Source organism: Xenopus tropicalis, chromosome 3, assembly GCF_000004195.4.
Source record: "Xenopus tropicalis strain Nigerian chromosome 3, UCB_Xtro_10.0, whole genome shotgun sequence".
In the NCBI taxonomy this organism is placed as follows: Eukaryota; Metazoa; Chordata; class Amphibia; order Anura; family Pipidae; genus Xenopus; species Xenopus tropicalis.
In genome coordinates this window covers 148,798,797-148,818,429 of record NC_030679.2, presented here as the reverse complement: position 1 = coordinate 148,818,429, position 19,633 = coordinate 148,798,797, and the positions used below count along the sequence as shown (strand labels likewise).

At 39.8% G+C, this 19,633-nt stretch overlaps 2 protein-coding genes across 2 annotated transcripts; one reads left to right on the top strand and one right to left on the bottom strand.

The window, feature by feature from the left end:
* Window positions 1–9,549: 9,549 nt before the first annotated feature.
* Window positions 9,550–10,499, bottom strand: LOC101734811 (olfactory receptor 5G3-like). The gene has a single exon (XM_012954112.2). The coding sequence runs from the start codon at window positions 10,480–10,482 to the stop codon at window positions 9,550–9,552; it is 933 nt and encodes a 310-aa protein (XP_012809566.2). The 5' UTR covers window positions 10,483–10,499.
* Window positions 10,500–10,722: 223 nt separating this feature from the next.
* On the top strand, window positions 10,723–18,366 carry LOC100491631 (olfactory receptor 510). The gene is made up of 3 exons (XM_018092727.2): window positions 10,723–10,788; window positions 15,146–15,301; window positions 17,416–18,366. Exons 1-3 carry the CDS (start codon window positions 10,723–10,725, stop codon window positions 18,364–18,366), a joined length of 1,173 nt encoding a protein of 390 aa, XP_017948216.2.
* Window positions 18,367–19,633: the final 1,267 nt, after the last annotated feature.

Sequence of the window (19,633 nt, the reverse complement as noted above, 5' to 3'; positions counted from 1 at the left end):
GATTAAAAATATCATATAGAAATTTCAATAGTAGTTGTGTTTTTTACTTTACCATTGATTTATAGAGAGCAGGCTGCAGTTCCCCCCAAGTACCATGTTTCCAACCCAACATGTTAATAATAATAATAATAATAATAATAATAATAATAATAATAATAATAATAATAATAATAATAATAATAATAATAATAACGATTATTATTATTATTATTATTATTATTATTATTATTATTATTATTATTAGTAGTAGTAGTAGTAGTAGTAGTAGTAGTAGTAGTAGTAGTAGTAGTAGTAGTATTGATAGTAATATAATTATAATTATCATAATATTATACTAATTAATCATCATCATCATCATCATTGTTAGTTTTAATACAAATTATACTATTTAATAATATAAAAAAATAAAAATTCTTGTTATTATTATTATTGTTTTATCGCTATTACAGATAATATTAAAATAATTCTAATGCTAATAATACTACTACTAATACTACTACTACTAATAGTAATAATAATAATAATTCAATAATATAATTGTAATATTGTAATACAAATTATTATACTATTATACCAATTATTAAAAATAATCATCATCATTATTAATTAAAACTATACTATAATAACACATAATAATAATAATAATAATAATAATAATAATAATAATAATAATAATAATAATAATAATAATAACAACAACAACAACAACAACAACAACAACAACAACAACAACAATAATAATAATAATAATAGTAGTTGTTGTTGGTGTTTGTTAGTGTTAGTGTTAGTGTTATTATTATTTAGTGTTATTATAGTATAGTTTTAATTAATAATGATGATGATTATTTTTAATAATTAGTATAATAGTATAATAATTTGTATTACAATTATATTATTGATACTACTACTAATAATAATACAATTATTATTATTATTATTATTATTATTATTATTATTATTATTATTATTATTATTATTATTATTATTATTATTATTATTATTATTATTATCATTATTATTAGTATTATTAGTATTATTATTATTGCTATTACAGATAATATAAAAATAATGCTGATAAGAAAAACTGATTCCTACCAATAACCAATAACCTGCAGCCCAAACTCATGGAACCACTTGTATTAAATAAAGGGACAATGCTACTACTACTACTATTACTAACAATAATAATAATAATCATTATTATTATTATTATCATCATCATTATTATTGATTCTTTATTTACAAGTGGGGCCATGAGTTTGGGCTGCAGGTTATGGGTAGGAATGAGTGAGAGCATTGGTATAATACAAAGTGTAGGGGTAATGCTAATAATTATTATTATTATTATTATTATTATTATTATTATTATTATTATTATTATTGCTCCTTTATTTAATACAAGTGGGGCCATGAGTTTGGGCTGCAGGTTATGGGTAGGAATGAGTGAGAGCATTGGTATAATACAAAGTGTAGGGGTAATGCTAAGCCTGAGTGGCACCACAATGGGTCCCTCCCTGGGACTGGCATTAATGAGAGTTTAGGGACACAATGAAGGGAAAATAATGTTTATTGGAGATGATGCCATTGGAATGGCTTGTTGCCATAGAATGAATATGTTTAATACAAACCAACAGTAACAGTAAGTAATTAGCAGTGCGGGGATTTCAGTAGCGCAGAATCACCCCGAGGGATCGGCCTCGTTACAAAGTTTTATTTCAGAGGCAGAAGCTAATGAGCTGGATATAATTACTTTGTAAACTTTGTAACATTCCCAAAGGGATTTCCTAATGCTCCCGGCAAAGCGGAGAATCTGTAACCATTGCTCCTCAGCCACTGAATGTTATAAATATATATAAAGGTGTCTGCTATTTCTGCATTTATGAGTATTGACTTATCCCTGCAACTTGTCTTGGACAATAAAGAGTTAAAGTTTGATTGCAAGAGCTCCTGGCGTCCATCTTATACTTTGATCTAAGCATTTATGCTACCCAGTGGCAGGAGAGGTATAGTTCAGTAACATTCTCCCGTAGTTCCTTCCACATAGCGGAGGCCCATCCTGTTTAAGAGAGTCGCATGTACCCCATGCTCTGCCAATAGCTGGTATTTAACAGGTTAACAGCCAAATAGGGGTTACATAAAAGTAACACATGATAACCTTTTGATAGCCATTCCTGCTGCTGCCTTGTATTGCTTGTTATAGCTCAGTTTGTATATCCCCAGACTCTTCTTCAGGATTTCAGAACCATAAAATATATCACCTTATTCCAGCGTGAATGAAGTATGGTAGGAGTCTTCCACCTCTCACATGGCCCACTTTACCCAAAAGACAAAAGATGAAACCCATAAGCTGACATCAAGCCATGTAACTTTTCTCCAGCTTTTCCAAAGCTCTCAGTGCAATTATAACCTCTTCAAAACCAACCTGGGATCCCCCAGAGCCAGAGAGCTTCTCAAACAGAGGCCCCTTCACTGCCCTGGAAAGCTAGGAACTTGTGTAGCCCCTTGTTGAATTTCAAAATTAAATATAAAAAAATCTGTTTGTTTGTCTGTTTGTTGCCTATACTAATGGTTCATCCCAACTTTAAGCCTGCTTAATTCTCAAGTAAAGGTTAGACTTAAAGATTCGGTTGACTGGTAAAGTTTATGGATACAAAGGGACAAAGCTGGACACCTATGCCACAGTATGTTCTTTCATCCACACATTGACTTAATTTGTATTGTTATAGAGATCAGACAGTTATGATCACCAGTAGTGACTGCAACCAGACCTATAGAGAAAAGATTACTAAAGATATTACTTTTCCTTATCTTCCTTATACAATACATGATGACAGTGGCTTCATTGCAGCCACTGCTCTATACTGTGGTCACAGCTTTACTCAACCCAATCATATACAGCCTAAGAATGAAAACCAAAGGAACTCCAAGCACACTGGACAAAGAAGTCTGCTAAAAGCCGGTCTTTATTATTCCATGTAAAAACAAAGCGCCTGACGCGTTTTGTGCACGTGTGCACTTAATCATAGGCACGCACGCGCATGAAACGCATCAGGCGCTTTGTTTTTACATGGAATAATAAAGACCGGCTTTTAGCAGACCTCTTCATCTGGTGTGCTTGGAGTACCTTTGGTTTTCGTTTGTGACTTTCCTCTTCAGCTGCAGGTTCGGGCCCTGAGCACCCAGACCACCTCTGGACCTTGGTGAGTGGATTTACACCCTTAACGTTTTGGGACTTGTGACTTATTGGAGAGAGGTTCGGGGTCTTTACACCCGAACCTTAGAGTTATTGATGGTATGACTTGTTTGGATTGTCCCTATACATAAGCAGTCTTAGTTTATGTGCACACTTATTAAACTTATTATACATTATTTTTGGGGTTTTGGGATATACTCACTAAGAAACAAAGAGATAAAAAAAAATTACAAAGTTGACTGCCTCTTTTAAACAGAATGTGATGTAATTTCCTGTAGAAGCTCTTGATTGACCAGTTGTATTTTACCTGTGATTTAATTTAGGAATCTACCTTAGAGAAACTTCTTGTTTTCCTTTGATGTCATAGGAAAAGCCAAGAAACACAGTTACAACCTCAGAAACAATTGAGGACCTCCACAAATCTGGGCCATTCTTAAAAAAAAATAGCTGAAGGTCCCATGAACATCTGTACAAGCAATCCTAGGGAAGTATCATACAGACACAAGAAATAGCCTGAAAATAATTCCAGAGGATTAACAACTTTATTTCCAAATGTTCAGTTAAACTCCAGGACAACAACAAAGAAACTGGTGAAGGAGAAGCAAAAGGTTCCAAAGTATTAACATTCACCATTCACCAAGTGGGTCTTTTATTGCCATGGTCTCAAAAGCTGTTGAGGAAGAAGCCCCTACTACTTGCCCAGCATAAGGAAGCAAGAGTGAAATTTGTAGTTGACACAAGCCTTCTAGACAAGGGTTAGATAAAACAAAAAAAGAACTGTTTGGCCATAATGATCATTACTGTGGATGAAGGAAGAAGGGTGAGGCTTTTAAGCCAGAGAACACCATCCCAACTGTGAAGCATGGGTGTGGAAATGGGACTGGTGCACTTTAGAAAATAGATGGAATCATGAGAAAGGGGGGTTATATAGAAATTCTGAAGCATCAATCCAGGCAGAAACGTAAAACTTGGCCTCAACTTTGTATTCCAACATGGCATTGATCCAAAACATCCCTCCAAAGTTGTAACAAAATGGCTTAATAAAGTTAAAATACTGGAGTGGCCATCACAAAGCCCAGACCTAAATCCCATTGAACATCTGGGCTGAAAAAATTTGTCAAAGCAAAGATGCCCATAAACCTAGAACTAGAAACAAATCCAGCAACATGTTGAAAGAAGCTCGTGGAAGGCTCCCCTAAGGATTTGATTCTAATTAAACAATTACAAAGCAATGCCACTAAATTCTAGCAAAATTTATAGAAACTTTTGATCCACAGGAAATAAAAGCTGATTGGCCTCTAAACTACTACTCTGACATGCCCTCATATAGAAATAAATTAGATGCCTTATTTGACTTATCACAGGTAGGGATGAGCGAATTTGTCTTGTTTCGACAAAAAAGCCAGTGAAACTGAAAAAATGCACGAAACGGCGAAAAATTAGCAAAACGTGGCTATTTGTGATTTACAACTTTCTACAGAAATAACTTGATTTTCCATTGACTTGTATGATATCTTGGAAGCGTTTAGCTGACTTGGTTAAACTTTTTTTCCATGATTAGTGATGAGTGACTTTTTTTGCCAGGCATGGATTCGTGGTTTTGCGAAACCTCTGTGCAAAACAAATTTTTTTTGTTGCGCGTCAAATTGGGCGCAGTTGTGTAAAAAAAGGGCGCAGTCATGTAAAAAAAGGGCGCGGGCGCATAAAAAAGGGCATCGTCGCGTACAAAAATCGCGGGCAACCAAAAAATACACAGGCGTCAAAAAAAGAAACGGGCGACAAAAATAGACACGGTCACGGCAAAATTGAGCGTGGTCACATCAAAAAACCGCAGGCGACCAAAAAAGACGCGGGCGACAAAAAAGATACGGGCGTCAAAAAAAATCATGTGACAAATGCGAATGCGAATTTTCTGCCGTTTTGCCAATCTTTCTTACGCCAAATACATTTCTTCAAATACATTAAAATCAATGGGCGTTTTTTCTTGGTGAATTTTTTGGCGTGGCAAATTTTCATCAGTTTCCAAAAAATAAAATTGCAGGTGGCTAATTGTGGAATCTACCTGGCGAAAAAAAATTTGCTCACCATTGGGGGATTTTTCTGCAAAATGGGGGCAAAAATTTGGCATAAAAGAATTCGGTGTACAAAAAAAAATTTTTGCGTGTGTCTCCAGAATTTTTCACCGTTTCGCAAATCTTTTCAATGTTTTGTTAATTTTCCGCCAAAGCACAGATTCGCTCATCACTACTCATCACTAAATATTTCATCTAAATATTGACTGGGGAGTCGCTTTTCATAAGAAATTAATCAGCCGACTCTAATTAATGAAGTCTGGACCTATTAACAATTGGGAGAGGCAGCTGCTCCCCTTTGTGCCTTAGGGACTCAACTGGGTAGGTAGGGACTCAACTGGGTAGGTAGGGACTAAGGGAATTCTTTGTGTAATACTTTGGAGCAACATTGAGACAAGACCTAGTGGAGTGTGGGTAATTCCCTATAGAGCGTTGTGTATGTTGTGACACCACATCTGCATTATTGATATACAGCTAATTAATATTATGGTGCCTGGGAGCCATTACTGCCATGCCATTACTGCCAAGAAAAGGTTACATGTGAATAACTATATTGAGACACCATGAGAGACCATGTCCCAGTAGGATCTGTGATCATGATCAGCCACCTCAGACCTCATTCCGTCTCCCACGTATCCAGACAAAAATGGCAGCCATGGTTCACATTGCACTAAGCAAACATAGTTACACTTGTGAGTAAATACCAATTGTAAATGTTCTGTAACACATACCCTGTTTGTTATTGGTCATTAATATCACTATCAGCTGTAGAGGACAAACACCAAGCAGGACCCTACTGAATTTCTAAAGCAAAAGTCCAGACTGCAAGTCTAAAAAAATCTCTAAGAGTAGGTTGTGTACCTCGAGGAACCATACATTTTTGGAAAATAAACAATCAAAAAATGGGAAAATATGTGTTTCAGCTCTACCCAAGCTTTGGCCATAAGCAAGTAGTGGACAACAACATGCAAATATGCATTTATACCCACACACATTTACACACATTATAATAAGAACTTTTTGCATTTTTCTCACTTCTACGCATGTCTTAACTTTTCTGTAGCAATAGGGCCCAGTAAAGTAATACAAAAATAGAAAAAAATAGATCTAGAAGTCTCCCCTCCAGCACCGATCAGGTATTGGCTGCACTGAGCAGGGCCAACAACACACTGGCACTCTGGCTACACAACTACAGTGTATTAACAACTGTGTGTAAGGTTGGGGGGTCCTAACTAGAACTTGATGGGCTGCTGCTGATGGATGAAGGGAAGGGCAGTTACTTACCGTTCAGCAGTGCTGATGCAGATGAGGGAACAGGGCAATCCCAGAAGCTTGATTGGAACAACACTCCTGGGGGCAGCTGGGCAGAAGCCATGAAACATGTGGGAGTAATGAGGAAACATCCAGGAGGTCAGGAGGTCCCCAGTCCATAGATGTCTCACACATGAGAGTGCAGCAGGTCCCAACAGGGCACAAGGGGTGCAGCAGTTCCACAAGGGAGCTGGTTTCTCAGTCTCTCAAGCAAAACAGTACAAGAAGTGCTGACTTTTCCTTATAGGTAATATCTCCCCTCCATATCTCCAATGGCTGGTTACAAACCTCCAAATATCCCTTTACCTGACAAGGTTGGGGTTACCAACACAGTTTAGAAAGACCCCAGCTTCTTCCCTTGTTAGGACGGCCAACTGGCTGCTAATGCCTTGAATACACGATCCCTACAGGGTACAGAACACAACTGCCAGTGGGCTGAACATGGCAAGGCTTCTCCCTACAGATGGATAAACGTCTGACTGGTAACGGAACTGTCTGGGAATAAAACCGTCTCTTAAACAAATCTCTTCTCTCTAATCTCTTGGCTGGTTTCATATTCCTGTTACTGGGTTCTGGAACCCTGCCAGTCCTGCTGACAATTGGTTGGAGAATCCACTACTCCCGGCACAGCTGAAACTTGAACTGGTGCCAAGTGGATGTGACAATGGGCTACGGTGCCAGCAGCCCTACAGGTGCCAATGATTATTATTCTGCAGGGGCGCCGGCAATACTAAGCCTGACGATACACACGGTCTCCTTCCCACAGAAAAGTCTTTTGTTTTTAAAATGTAAGTAATAAAAAAACCTATACAGGTATGGGATCCCTTATCCAGAAACCCATTATCCAGAAAGTTCTGAATTATGGAAAGTCCATCTCACATAAACTCCATTATAAGCAAATAAGTCTAATTTTTAAAAATGATTTCCTTTTTCTCTGTAATAATAAAACAGAACCTGTACTTGATCCCAACAAAGATATAATTACCCCTTATTGGGGCAGAACAGTCCTATTGGGTTTATTTCATGGTTAAATGATTCCCTTTTCTCTGTAATAATAAAACAGTACCTGTACTTGATCCCAACTAAGATATAATTACCCCTTATTGGGGGCAGAACAGCCCTATTGGGTTTATTTCATGGTTAAATGATTCCCTTTTCTCTGTAATAATAAAACAGTACATGTACTTGATCCCAACTAAGATATAATTACCCCTTATTGGGGCAGAACAGCCCTATTGGGTTTATTTTATGGTTAAATGATTCCCTTTTCTCTGTAATAATAAAACAGTACCTGTACTTGATCCCAACTAAGATATAATTACCCCTTATTGGGGGCAGAACAGCCCTATTGGGTTTATTTCATGGTTAAATGATTCCCTTTTCTCTGTAATAATAAAACAGTACCTGTACTTGATCCCAACTAAGATATAATTACCCCTTATTGGGGGCAGAACAGCCCTATTGGGTTTATTTCATGGTTAAATGATTCCCTTTTCTCTGTAATAATAAAACAGTACATGTACTTGATCCCAACTAAGATATAATTACCCCTTATTGGGGCAGAACAGCCCTATTGGGTTTATTTTATGGTTAAATGATTCCCTTTTCTCTGTAATAATAAAACAGTACCTGTACTTGATCCCAACTAAGATATAATTACCCCTTATTGGGGGCAGAACAGCCCTATTGGGTTTATTTAATGGTTAAATGATTTTTGGCAGACATAAGTTACGGAGATCCAAACTACGGAAAGACCCCTTATCCAGAAAACCCCTGGTCCCGAGCAATCTGGATAACAGGACCCATACCTGTATTAATAGCCGTACTTTTAAGTTCTGCTGCTGTCTCTTAGCGCTCTGTGGAGGAACCTGCTAGTGTACCAATAACACTCTCTGAAATGAGTACAAACTGTCTAAACTGTAGCCTATTGGCTAAAAGTCACACTTACCTCTTTTATTTGCCCTCTGTTAAGTCACCTGCTGTCATTCCAGTAATAGTCTCTGAAATGAGTGATGTTAGGTATATGAATGTCCCTTTCCAGTTATTCCCGATTCCAATCATAATTGCAACTTTGGGGTGCAGTCTCATCCTGAGGGATACATTGATATTTGTATGACCCCCCCACCAATCTTAGAATTGGAATTTGGGGTTTACTCACACCTGGGATGTTTCTAATACCTTCTAATACTTTATTGTGCATTCTCTGCAGGTTAAGGTGGGGGTATAAACATTGATAATTATCTTTATTTAGGAATTCTCCTTTTTATAGTCCATACCTTGTTGGTAATTAGTAGTTGGCTTCCTAAATACCAGGTAACCTTAAATTACATTTTGACCAGCTTCAAAATAAACAATTGAGTTCATGGTATTCCAGGGGCGGGTCAAGCCGTCCGGGCGCCCTAGGCAACCCGGTCAGCCAACTCCGCCCATCTCCCCGCCCCCCAAATGGCCATGCGCGCCAAAGCACAGGAGGCGGGGTGGGGCGATTCGATCGGTCATTGCCTCTGCCGCTAATGACAAGCGGCGGAGGCAATGAGAAAGTAGCCCTAGGGGTAGGCAGGAGAGGCTGCCTGGCGCCCCTCAATCATTGCACCCTAGGCAGCTGCCTCTTCTGCCTACCCCTAGTTCCGGCCCTGTGGTATTCCTGGTATTCAAAGTGACCTAACCAACACAGTCATTGGCATCAGTAGGAGTTGTAAATGTGATTTACACACCAAAGTACAGTGCATTGGCATCATCCAGCACTCCTGGGGCATTCCAAACTTTCCAGCCCAAGTGTGTCGATGCAGAGACCTTCCAAGACCTTTGAAGACCTTGGAAGACCTTCCTAGATTCTTTATATGACATTTTTATTTTATAATCAACTGGGCTCCAAGTATGTGAAATAGGGGTTACTTAGCTCAAAGCATGGGGAATCTTGGACAGCACTGTTCAATCTCATTAAAAGTCAATATTTAAGGGTCAACGTCCCTGTCATAGACGTGAATGAAGTCTACACGTTTTAAAAGCATCTTTGATGTGCTTGTTCCTCAAGCTATAGATGACTGGGTTAACTAAAGGAATAAGCACAGTGTACAACAGAGAGAAAATTTTGCTTATGGTCTGTGATCCTCTTCGTGGGGGAACCACATAAATGGAGATTAGAGTCCCATAAAATATGGAGACCACAATCAAGTGGGAGCTGCAGGTGGAGAAGGCTTTTTGTCTCCCGATATTGGACACGATCTTTCGGATTGCATGGGCAATACAGATATAGGATACAGTGGTCAGTATAAACGGCATAAAAAGTATAGGGACTGATAGAAAGAAGCCAACAATCTGCAGTAAGAAGGCATCTGAGCAGGAAAGTTCTATAAGAGGAAAGAAATCACAGAAGAAATGATCAATGGTATTTTGATCACAGAACTGTAAAGTCCTTATTAAATTCATTGGAATCAATTCAACGGCAAAGACAAGAGCCCAAGACAGGAATGCTAATTTCTTACAAACCCTGTGGGTCATTATAGAATTGTAATGCAGTGGGTTGCAGATGGCCACGTATCTGTCGTAGGACATTATTGTTAGAAGCAAACACTCAAAGGCTTCCGTCACAGAAAAAAAATAAAACTGGGTAAGGCAACCACCAAAGGACAACGTCGCTCTATCGTGAATTACAGTTTGGAGCAAGGTGGGTACGATATTTGAGGACTCCAGTATATCAGACTGGGACAGCTGCCGGAGAAAGAAGTACATGGGGGACTGGAGGTTCCGGCTGGATGCCACCAATGCTATGATGAGGAGATTCTCCCACAGTGACATAATGTAAATCAGAAGGAACAGAGAGAAGAGGGGAAACTTGAATTTGTGTAGATCCTGAAATCCCAACAGAACAATCTCACTGACCACTGTGTGGTTCTTTGAGTACATTGTCTAAAAAGAAAAAGGTCCAAGGTTATTTACAACGGGACCAGAGGATTAATGGCTCATATATCAAGATGCCTCAAAGAAAGTACACAACACATCAGTACTACTTACTAATATAGAAGGTTGGGAAGCTTCATTTACTAATCTACTAATCTCACTGCTTTTTAGAACTTGTCAATGGTGGTCTGCTGGGTTGCTATGCTCCCACCATCCTCCAAATGTTAGTAGGGGCTTCATGAGGAGATGCAGGAGATGGAATCCAGGGGATTTGGATCCAAGGAGGTTTTCTCAAATATTGCTCAGATAAGGGTATGCTTGAAGGGATGAGATGGATATGTGCACAATATGCTCAGGGTTTGGATTTCTTTGGATTTTTTTGGATCAACCATAACAGAAAAGTCCTTTAGGTGGGCATTCATAACGCTCTTAGTAAAGAAAAATGGCTTAAAAAGTTGTGTAACAATTTTATAATTGTGCAGATTCACGAACAAGTCAAAAGGGTTGGGGAGACTGCCTCATACGTATGCAAATGGATCAAAGGGATTCTGGGAACAAATTCCTTAAGGCTCCTAAAAAAATCCCATATACATGGGTTTATCCTAAAGGCTAAAGCTCAACCACTGAATTTTTGAAGCTAAAGCCGGGATAATAGCTGATCAGATTCCCAACTACAGACCGGTTTGGCCCTTCTTGGGGCTCATCAGTGTAGTGCAGGGTTTTCTGATCAGCTTAGGGAGAACCAGGAGTAGGGATTCACAAACAAGTCAAAAGGGTTGAGGAGACCGCATAACTGTGCAGAAAAATTCATAGACAACATGTTTCTTCCTCTCCTAAAATTAAGCAAATAAATTACTTTACAGGAAAGATGTTATTGTAATATTACACTCGCCTGATTCTGAGAAGTTTGAAACTCATCCTTTTTCAAGCAGAGGTCTCTTGTCACCTTCACCATAACACAGAAGAGAAGTTCTTCAGGAAAAACAATATTTATAATAATGTTTACAAATTAAGCAGAATAAGTATGCATGAAAAAAACAGGGAAGAGATAAAGCCCAAGAATAAAACCTTTAGTCCTTCAGAACATAGTAAGATGCCCATAAGCTTCTACCAATAACCTGCACTTTATTTCTCCTGATATTTTGCTACCGCAATCCCAACCATTTCGTTCCAATAAAATCATTTTACAGAAGAGATGTTCTTGGAATATTATACTCACCTGATTTGCACCTACTAGAACAGCCCCAGATACTATGGGACCATAAGAAGATGGCCTCATGAGCTTCTCCCAATGTGTAACCTGTTCTGCATTTCTCCTGCCATTTTGCTACCACAATCCCAACCATTTCGTTCCAATAAAATCATTCTACAGAAGAGATGTTCTTGGAATATTATACTCACCTGATTTGCACCTACTAGAACAGCCCCAGATACTATGGAACCATAAGAAGATGGCCCCATGAGCTTCTCCCAATGTGTAACCTGTTCTGCATTTCTCCTTCTGTTTTGCTAACACAATCCCAACCATTTCGTTCCAATAACATAATTTTACAGAAGAGATGTTCTTGGAATAATATACTCACCTGATTTGCACCTACTAGAACCGCCCCAGATACTATGGAACCATAAGAAGATGGCCTCATGAGCTTCTCACAATGTGTAACCTGTTCTGCATTTCTCCTGCCATTTTGCTAACACAATCCCAACCATTTCGTTCCAATAACATCATTTTACAGAAGAGATGTTCTTGGAATAATATACTCACCTGATTTGCACCTAATAGAACGCCCCAGATACTATGGAACCATAAGAAGATGGCCTCATGAGCTTCTCCCAATGTGTAACCTGTTCTGCATTTCTTGCCATTTTGCTAACACGATCCCAACCATTTTGTTCCAATAAAATCATTTTACAGAAGAGATGTTATTGGAATATTATACTCACCTGATTCAGAGATATCTGAACCCTCCAAAAGATGTCCTCTTCTCTCCTTCCCTAGAACACAAAAGAGATGTTCTTTAGAAAAAAAAATATAAAATTGTGCTAATGTTTCCAAACAAAATTCCATTCAACAGATGAGTAAGAATTAAATAACCAACAGGCACATAATGATGGGAGAATGTAAAAGACATACAACGAAACCTCAAATCCTGTAAAAGCCTTGAAAAATGCATTTCTCCTGTCATTCTGCTAACACAATTCCAACCATTTCTTTCCAATGAAATCTCTTTGCAGGAAAGATGTTTTTGAAATATTTTATTCACCTGACTTGCACCTACCTGAATGGCACCAGATACAGACTGGGCAGGGAAGAGCTGAAAAGATCTCCTTTTATAAAGCAGTGCTGGTAACATCCACACTTGGGAAACCTACTGAGATATCTCCAGAAAACTCTAGTGTTTGAGATAATTACCAACCCTTAAGAGACAAGGCAGTTGTAGGCTAATTTCTGATAATTAACTAAGAATTCTTCCAGCATTGTTTTACTTTATTCTTTCTTTAGGAAATATTTAAGCATTGATACAAATGGGCTACTGAGTTAAATGGTTCAACAGGACAATTCACACTTCATACTGAGGAGAATTCCACAGTTCTCTACTCATTTCTATTGGATTTCCAGAGTTTTCCTCTGGTGAATGTTGGCATGCTCTAAAGCTTCTTCTCTGCTAGCCAATGGCGCTGCTCTGCAAACCCATGACTGTAGGTTCTTTTGGTTCTTTTTGGTAGGACTTGCCAACTAAGTAAAATTGATGTTCTTTTTGTTCTTTATGGTAGGACTTCCCAACTAAGTAAAGTTGATGTTCTTCTCCAGTTTAGTCAAATCAAAAGTGGCAATGTCCTGCATGGAACTAATAGTTTTATACAGTTGAGTATCATCAGCAAAAATAAAAACAGTAGTTACAGTGCCCACTGTGTTGTCCCTATGGACATATGGGCAGGTAACAGTACAACCACGGTTAGCATAACATTTCTTGACAGCTTCCAGGTAGTTCAGTAACTCCCAATGAGTATTCCAACTGCACTGTTGTTTGAACTATGGATTAGAACTCTATTCTATAATAAGGCAATCCAGAAGGAGGGGATGTTGCACCTTATCCACTCAGGCTCTCCTTTAAATTCCCTCTCAACAGACACACCTACTTCCTCCTGAACCCTTTTAGAAAACTGCCTACTGACCTTCCTGCCGCCCATCTGAGCCAGCAGCTTCCAGAACTTTCAAAATTTGTTCCAAACCCTCCTCAAGGTCATTAAAAACAAATTTCCACAGAGAACAGACCCATAAGATACTCCACTATTAGTGCTAAAAATGTCAGTTTCCTATTTAGGATTACCCAATGGCACATACTTCTAAAAAATTATGGTTTATTTAGATGAAGCAGGGCTTTACATATGAGCTGTTTATGCAATATATTTATATAGAGACCTACATTGTTTGGGGGTATAGTTATCCTTTAAAACACTGAATGCAATAAGCTACCAAAAAATATAGCAAAGCCTATTTCGAGAGTCTCCCCCCATGTGTTACTAAGGGGTTCTTCCTGCAAGATGATTGGTCTCAACTTCTACATTTAGCAGAATCTGTTTGTAACAATGCCCATCATTAATTAATTCATCAGTCACCATTTTCTGGCAACTATGGACTGAATCCAGCATTTTTTCTCATCTACATTACCTAATGTTTCTGTTCCTGCTGTTCAGGATCAGTAAAACTTTTTGGGCAGTAACTATAAGACTTCAACCCTCCATGGCAAAGTCCAACAGATCTTCAAAATGTATGCTAACTGCAAGCATGGCAAGGATCCTGAGTTTAAAGTGGGACTTTTCTGACCAAGCAAGAAGCTAGGTGGATATTTTTGGGTCCATTAAATTTTGTCAGATAAATTATTTTTCAACTGGAACGTCCTACTACCTGATTTATTCATCTGGTATTCCATGCAGCCTTGCTTAAACCTGTGACAAGATGAGTTTGAAGTTGAGGACATCCATCATGTCAGAATTACAATGGAAAGACTATTGTTCTAAGGAGAAGTCCAGGAAACATCCTCTAATATTCATGCTCAGTGTCGGACTGGCCACCAGGATAACATGTAAACTCCTGGTGGGCCCAGGTGTTAGGGACCTCCTGCTCCTGACCATTTGGCCTGCTTCATGGTCATTCCCTACTTCTGAATGGGACCAAAGAGGAGACATAGATGAAAGGATAGATGCTAGCATATAAATAAAAGAAACTAGGAAGAGACTTGAAAGTGATTTATCCTGTAGTATGTATTCTGACTCGAATTGCTGTGATAATGGCTGAGTTTCCCCTGAGACCCCTCTCCCTGGGCCTGTATTGAGCTGGGCACAACTACTGTGGGCAATCTGTGCCAGATAGCAGAACTCACCGGGCACTTGGAATCCACAAAGGTTCTTTATTTGAGGTGGATGAACAAATGCAGGCCTAGGGCACCCAGCAGGCTTGGGCAGGGGTAGTACATCTTCTTCACAATCCATTGGGTCATTCTGTTGAGTGCCGGGTAGGGCTCCAGCAGGGATTCCTTGAGAGGCTGCAGCTGCCTCCCTGTGTGGTAAAAGGGAAACCCTAGACAGCCACTGTATTTGCTTCCTACTCCTTCTCTACACCCCCAAAGCAAGTTATTGATAAGCTTCCCCTGAAATCTCTCTGCAGCTGCACTTTAGCTTCAAGCAGGCAATGTGGTGTAACCTGCTGGCCTCCACCAAGGCTGACTGTCCTACATGCCTTGCTTTGAACATCAAGCTACTCATGCAGCACTTTCTGAAGAGCTACCTGGGGTTGGGTGATGTTCTGGAGAAGGTTCATAGGGTATGCAGCCAATTTTGTAGGTCCCCCAGCAAGTCCTTGGCACTGATGCAGCAGCAGAACTGACTGTCACCGCATTGGGTGATCTGCCAACATGCTGGAACTCTACCCTGAACATTGTAGAGCAGTGCTGGGTACTTAGCAATTACCTGCTGGAGCATAGCACCAAGGGTACTCAGGGTGCACAGTTGGAGTACTTTAGAGCAAACCAGTGGTGTCCCATTTGAACAGGCCACATGATTTACAGGGGGAATGGACATGCAACGCACACACCTAAGCTATTTCCTACAGCTGGAAGGGCATAAAGAAGGGGGAGGAGGGAGATGATTTGCTGGATCCAGAAGACAGTCAAGAAGAGTTTGGTCAGGGCACCTTTTCTGCATGGTTGCCGATGTGCAGAATCCCAGATCAGTGGCATCAAAGATACCTGACCCCACTACAACTCCAAGCATCAACAGAGATGTGGGCCAAGCAGCAGCAGCAGCAGCACAGGTAGAGGTGGTGGTGAGCTATGAGGGATAACTTCTTTGACTCAACAGGTAGCAGCAGGGCAGAAGCAGCTGATATCAACACCAACAGTGGCTAGACAACATGGTGGTTGACTACATGGGGTCTTTGGGTGTGCTAGACACCATCCGACCCCATGGATTTCTAGGTATCAAGGCTCAAGCCCAACACTGAACATATGGTCTAATAAGACACTGGCACTGGGGCAAGCCTGCACCTCCAAAACATACTGTGCCAGTTCTGGCCTCTGGTTGCCACTGAAAACATGGTTAGAATGTAATTTTAAATTGATTCATATATGGAAGTTTGGAAGCAGCAGACGATACAAACTGCTAGGGGACCCTGATTTAAATTCAGGATACTTTTGGCCATGTGAAGCATCTTCTCAGACCATTTTTATGCATGAAAGGTCATCTGCAAAGTTTCAGAAATCTTTTTGATACATTCTGTATCATTGATACAAGCACAAATCAGTCGCACAATACAGTATTGGGAATTTTCCTTTCGTATGTTAGTTTTGTCTTTATTGGTCCTTTGGGATTCTCAACTCCTCAAGGATCAGTAGGAAAGCTCTATAAATCGGAGGTGCGACGCTTATTGCAGAATTTGTAGGTAAATGGGCCGAGCTCAGTGCAGAAGCCAAAAGAACCCACTGAGCTGACACTCTTATTCCAATCCATGCAAAGGATTCTAGATGCTGAAATAAGGTGAGTAAATCATCCCAAAACAATAAACATGATACTATTTGGATTTGGACTCTTTATCAGCAGAAGGATTACCAACCATAGCACCACATACAGTAAGGGGGCCATTTGCTAACCTTCTGGGTTTTTTTTCGAATTTGGTCGCAGAAAAAAAGTCCCAATTTTTTGGAGATTGACAACAAATCCGAATTCGACAAGTGACCAGCTAAAACTTGCCAAGATCATGGAGAACTCAATGGCAGTTGTCCTTTCCCTTCCCTGGAGGATCCTTCTTTTGTCTTGAAACTTTTTGACATTGTTTTTTGTGTAACAATTCAAAAAATTTGAGTTTCCAGAGCCACTGATATAAGATACTAGAGATCATGGTTGCAGGAGCGTAACTTCGGGGCATGGGACCTCTCTATAATTTTGTTTGTGGGGGTCACGGGTGACCTGCAATGCCCGCCCCCACAAGAAGCAGACCTGTGCTGATCCCTGCTCCCTCACCCCATAGTTGGGGGGACTACTTTCTTGGTAGTTACTCCACTGGCAAGGAGAATGTATGTCAATTCTTTGAACTAAATAGTAGGCTATAATGGAGGGGTAACTTTATTACTTTACCCCCATTAAATTTATAACAGGGTGAGTTTATCAATGACTCAATTCATTTATATCACATGGATAGGATTAGAGTTAGGATTAGATAGGATTACTGCTTATATAAAGATGCTCATGGAAATATGGTTGGGCTATTATATCTTCCATATCTGACTAAGGCATAATGGCCTCGTTATTTTGAAGGCCAATGTAAGGATATTTCAGACAGAAATTATTGTTTATAATACCTATGGGTAATGTAGCATTATATAAATTGAATTTTATTTAAACCTATATGATGTGAATAATTTATGTTCTCATTCATCGCAGCTGGACCTGTTCTTATCCATCATGATCAGCATGGAAATAATCAATCAAACGAAAACCACAGGATTTATTCTACTTGGCCTTGAGGGCTCCTATACCCAGTTGGTTTTCCTTTTTGTTTTATTCCTGCTACTATATATTGCTACATTATGTGCCAACTTTGTGACCATTGCATTGGTTTTGGGAAGCCGGAGACTCCACACTCCCATGTATTTCTTCCTGAGCCAGTTGTCCTCATCGGATATATTGCTGTCTACAAACATTGTACCTAATTTGCTATGTGCCCTACTGAAAGAGGGGAAAGACATGTCCGTCCCTAGTTGTATCTCCCAGTTTTTTGCTTGCAGCTCATTCACGGCGGCTGAATGTTTTATACTTGCTGTAATGTCTCTTGACCGCTATGTTGCCATCTGTAACCCCTTGAGGTACGTCAGCATTATGAGTATCAAGCTGAGTGTCCACCTTGTGCTATGGTCTTGGCTTCTGAGTTTCCTACTCTGCGTCATTGTTGCCGTCTTTGTATCTCTTTTGGAGTTCTGTGGACTCAATGCCATCGACTATATTTATTGTGATTTCGCTCCTCTTCTAGAAGTGTCATGCTCAGATACATCCACTGTGGAAATAATCGCCATTGCCTTCACATTTCCCATAATTATCTTTCCTTTCCTGGTTATCATTCTCACATACACCAGCATCTCTTTCTCCATCATGAAGATCTCCACCAACTCTGGAAGGCAGAAGTCTTTTTCCACGTGTAGCTCCCACCTTGCAGTTGTGTGTACGTTTTATAGCATATTAATCGCCAAGTATACTGTGCCATCCAAAGGGCAGTCCCTGAATATAAGCAAAGTCATCTCTCTCCTATACATAGTGGTCACGCCTTTACTCAACCCAATAATATATAGTTTAAGGAATAATGAGATCAGGAAAGCTCTGATTAAATGGATTTCTTGAATAAAGGATATTTAAAAACCTTAGGGGCTGATTTGTCAAAGAAGAAATTTCTAGTAATGAGCAAATTTTTTTCTCCAGGCATGAATCCGCAGTGAATTTCCGCATTTCGCCATTGGTGGATTGTTTCGCAAAACTTAATTGAAACTCTGCCGCAAAAAGATCGTTGTGCGTCAAAAAAAGTCGCGGCCACATAAAAATTGGGCGAGTCAAAAATAGGCTCGATCAGGTCAAAAATAGGCTCAGTTCTGTCAAAAATAGGCTCTGCCGCATCAGAAATAGACTTGGTCATGTCAAAAAATAGGCTTGGTTGCGTAAAAAATAGGCTTGTTGCATCAAAAATAGGCTCAGTCGCGTCAAAAATAGACTCGGTCTTGGTTGCAATAAAAATAGGCTCGGTCACGTCAAAAATAGACTCGGTCTTGGTTGCAATAAAAATAGGCTCGGTCACGTCAAAAATAGGCTCGGTCACGTCAAAAATAGGCTCAGTTGCATCAAAAATAGGCTCAGTCGCATCAAAAATAGGCTCAGATGCATCAAAAATAGGTTTGGTAGCATCAAAAATAGGTTTGTTTACATCAAAAATAGGCTCGGTCGCGTCAAAAATAGGCTCAGATGCGTCAAAAATAGGCTTGATAGCATCAAAAATAGGTTCGTTCCCAAAAAATAGGCTTGGTCACGTCAAAAAATAGGCTCAGTCGCGTCAACTAACTCCCTAACTCCCATCTTTCCCCCCTACAGTCTATATTAAACACTGCTGCCAGAATTCTCCTCCTCTCATCCAGGAGAGTTCAGACCCTTCCCCTGCTAAAGGCCTTATCATGGCTCCTATCAAACAAAGAATATCCTACAAACTTCTTCTCCTAACCTTCAAGGCCCTCCATTCCTCTGCTCCTCACTCCATCTCTTCCCTTGTGTCTCCGTATGTTCCCGGCCGACTCCTTCGTTCCTCGCAGAGCAATCGTTTGGTTGCGCCCCCCACTACTACTGCGGTTTCCCGCCTTAAACCTTTCTGCCTGGCTGCCCCCTACATTTGGAATGCCCTCCCTGATTTCCTCCGGAGAGAATCCTCCCCCAGTCTTTTTAAAACTAAGGTTAAAGACTAACTTTTGGAGCACTCACCCAGCACCTGATCTGGGAACTGGCACATATATTGTAATGTCACCCACTGTGACCTACAGCACTTACATTTGCCTATTTGTGTCTGTTAGTTACCCCCCCCCATATAGATTGTAAGCTCTACGGGGCAGGGACCTCCTTCCTCTTGTGT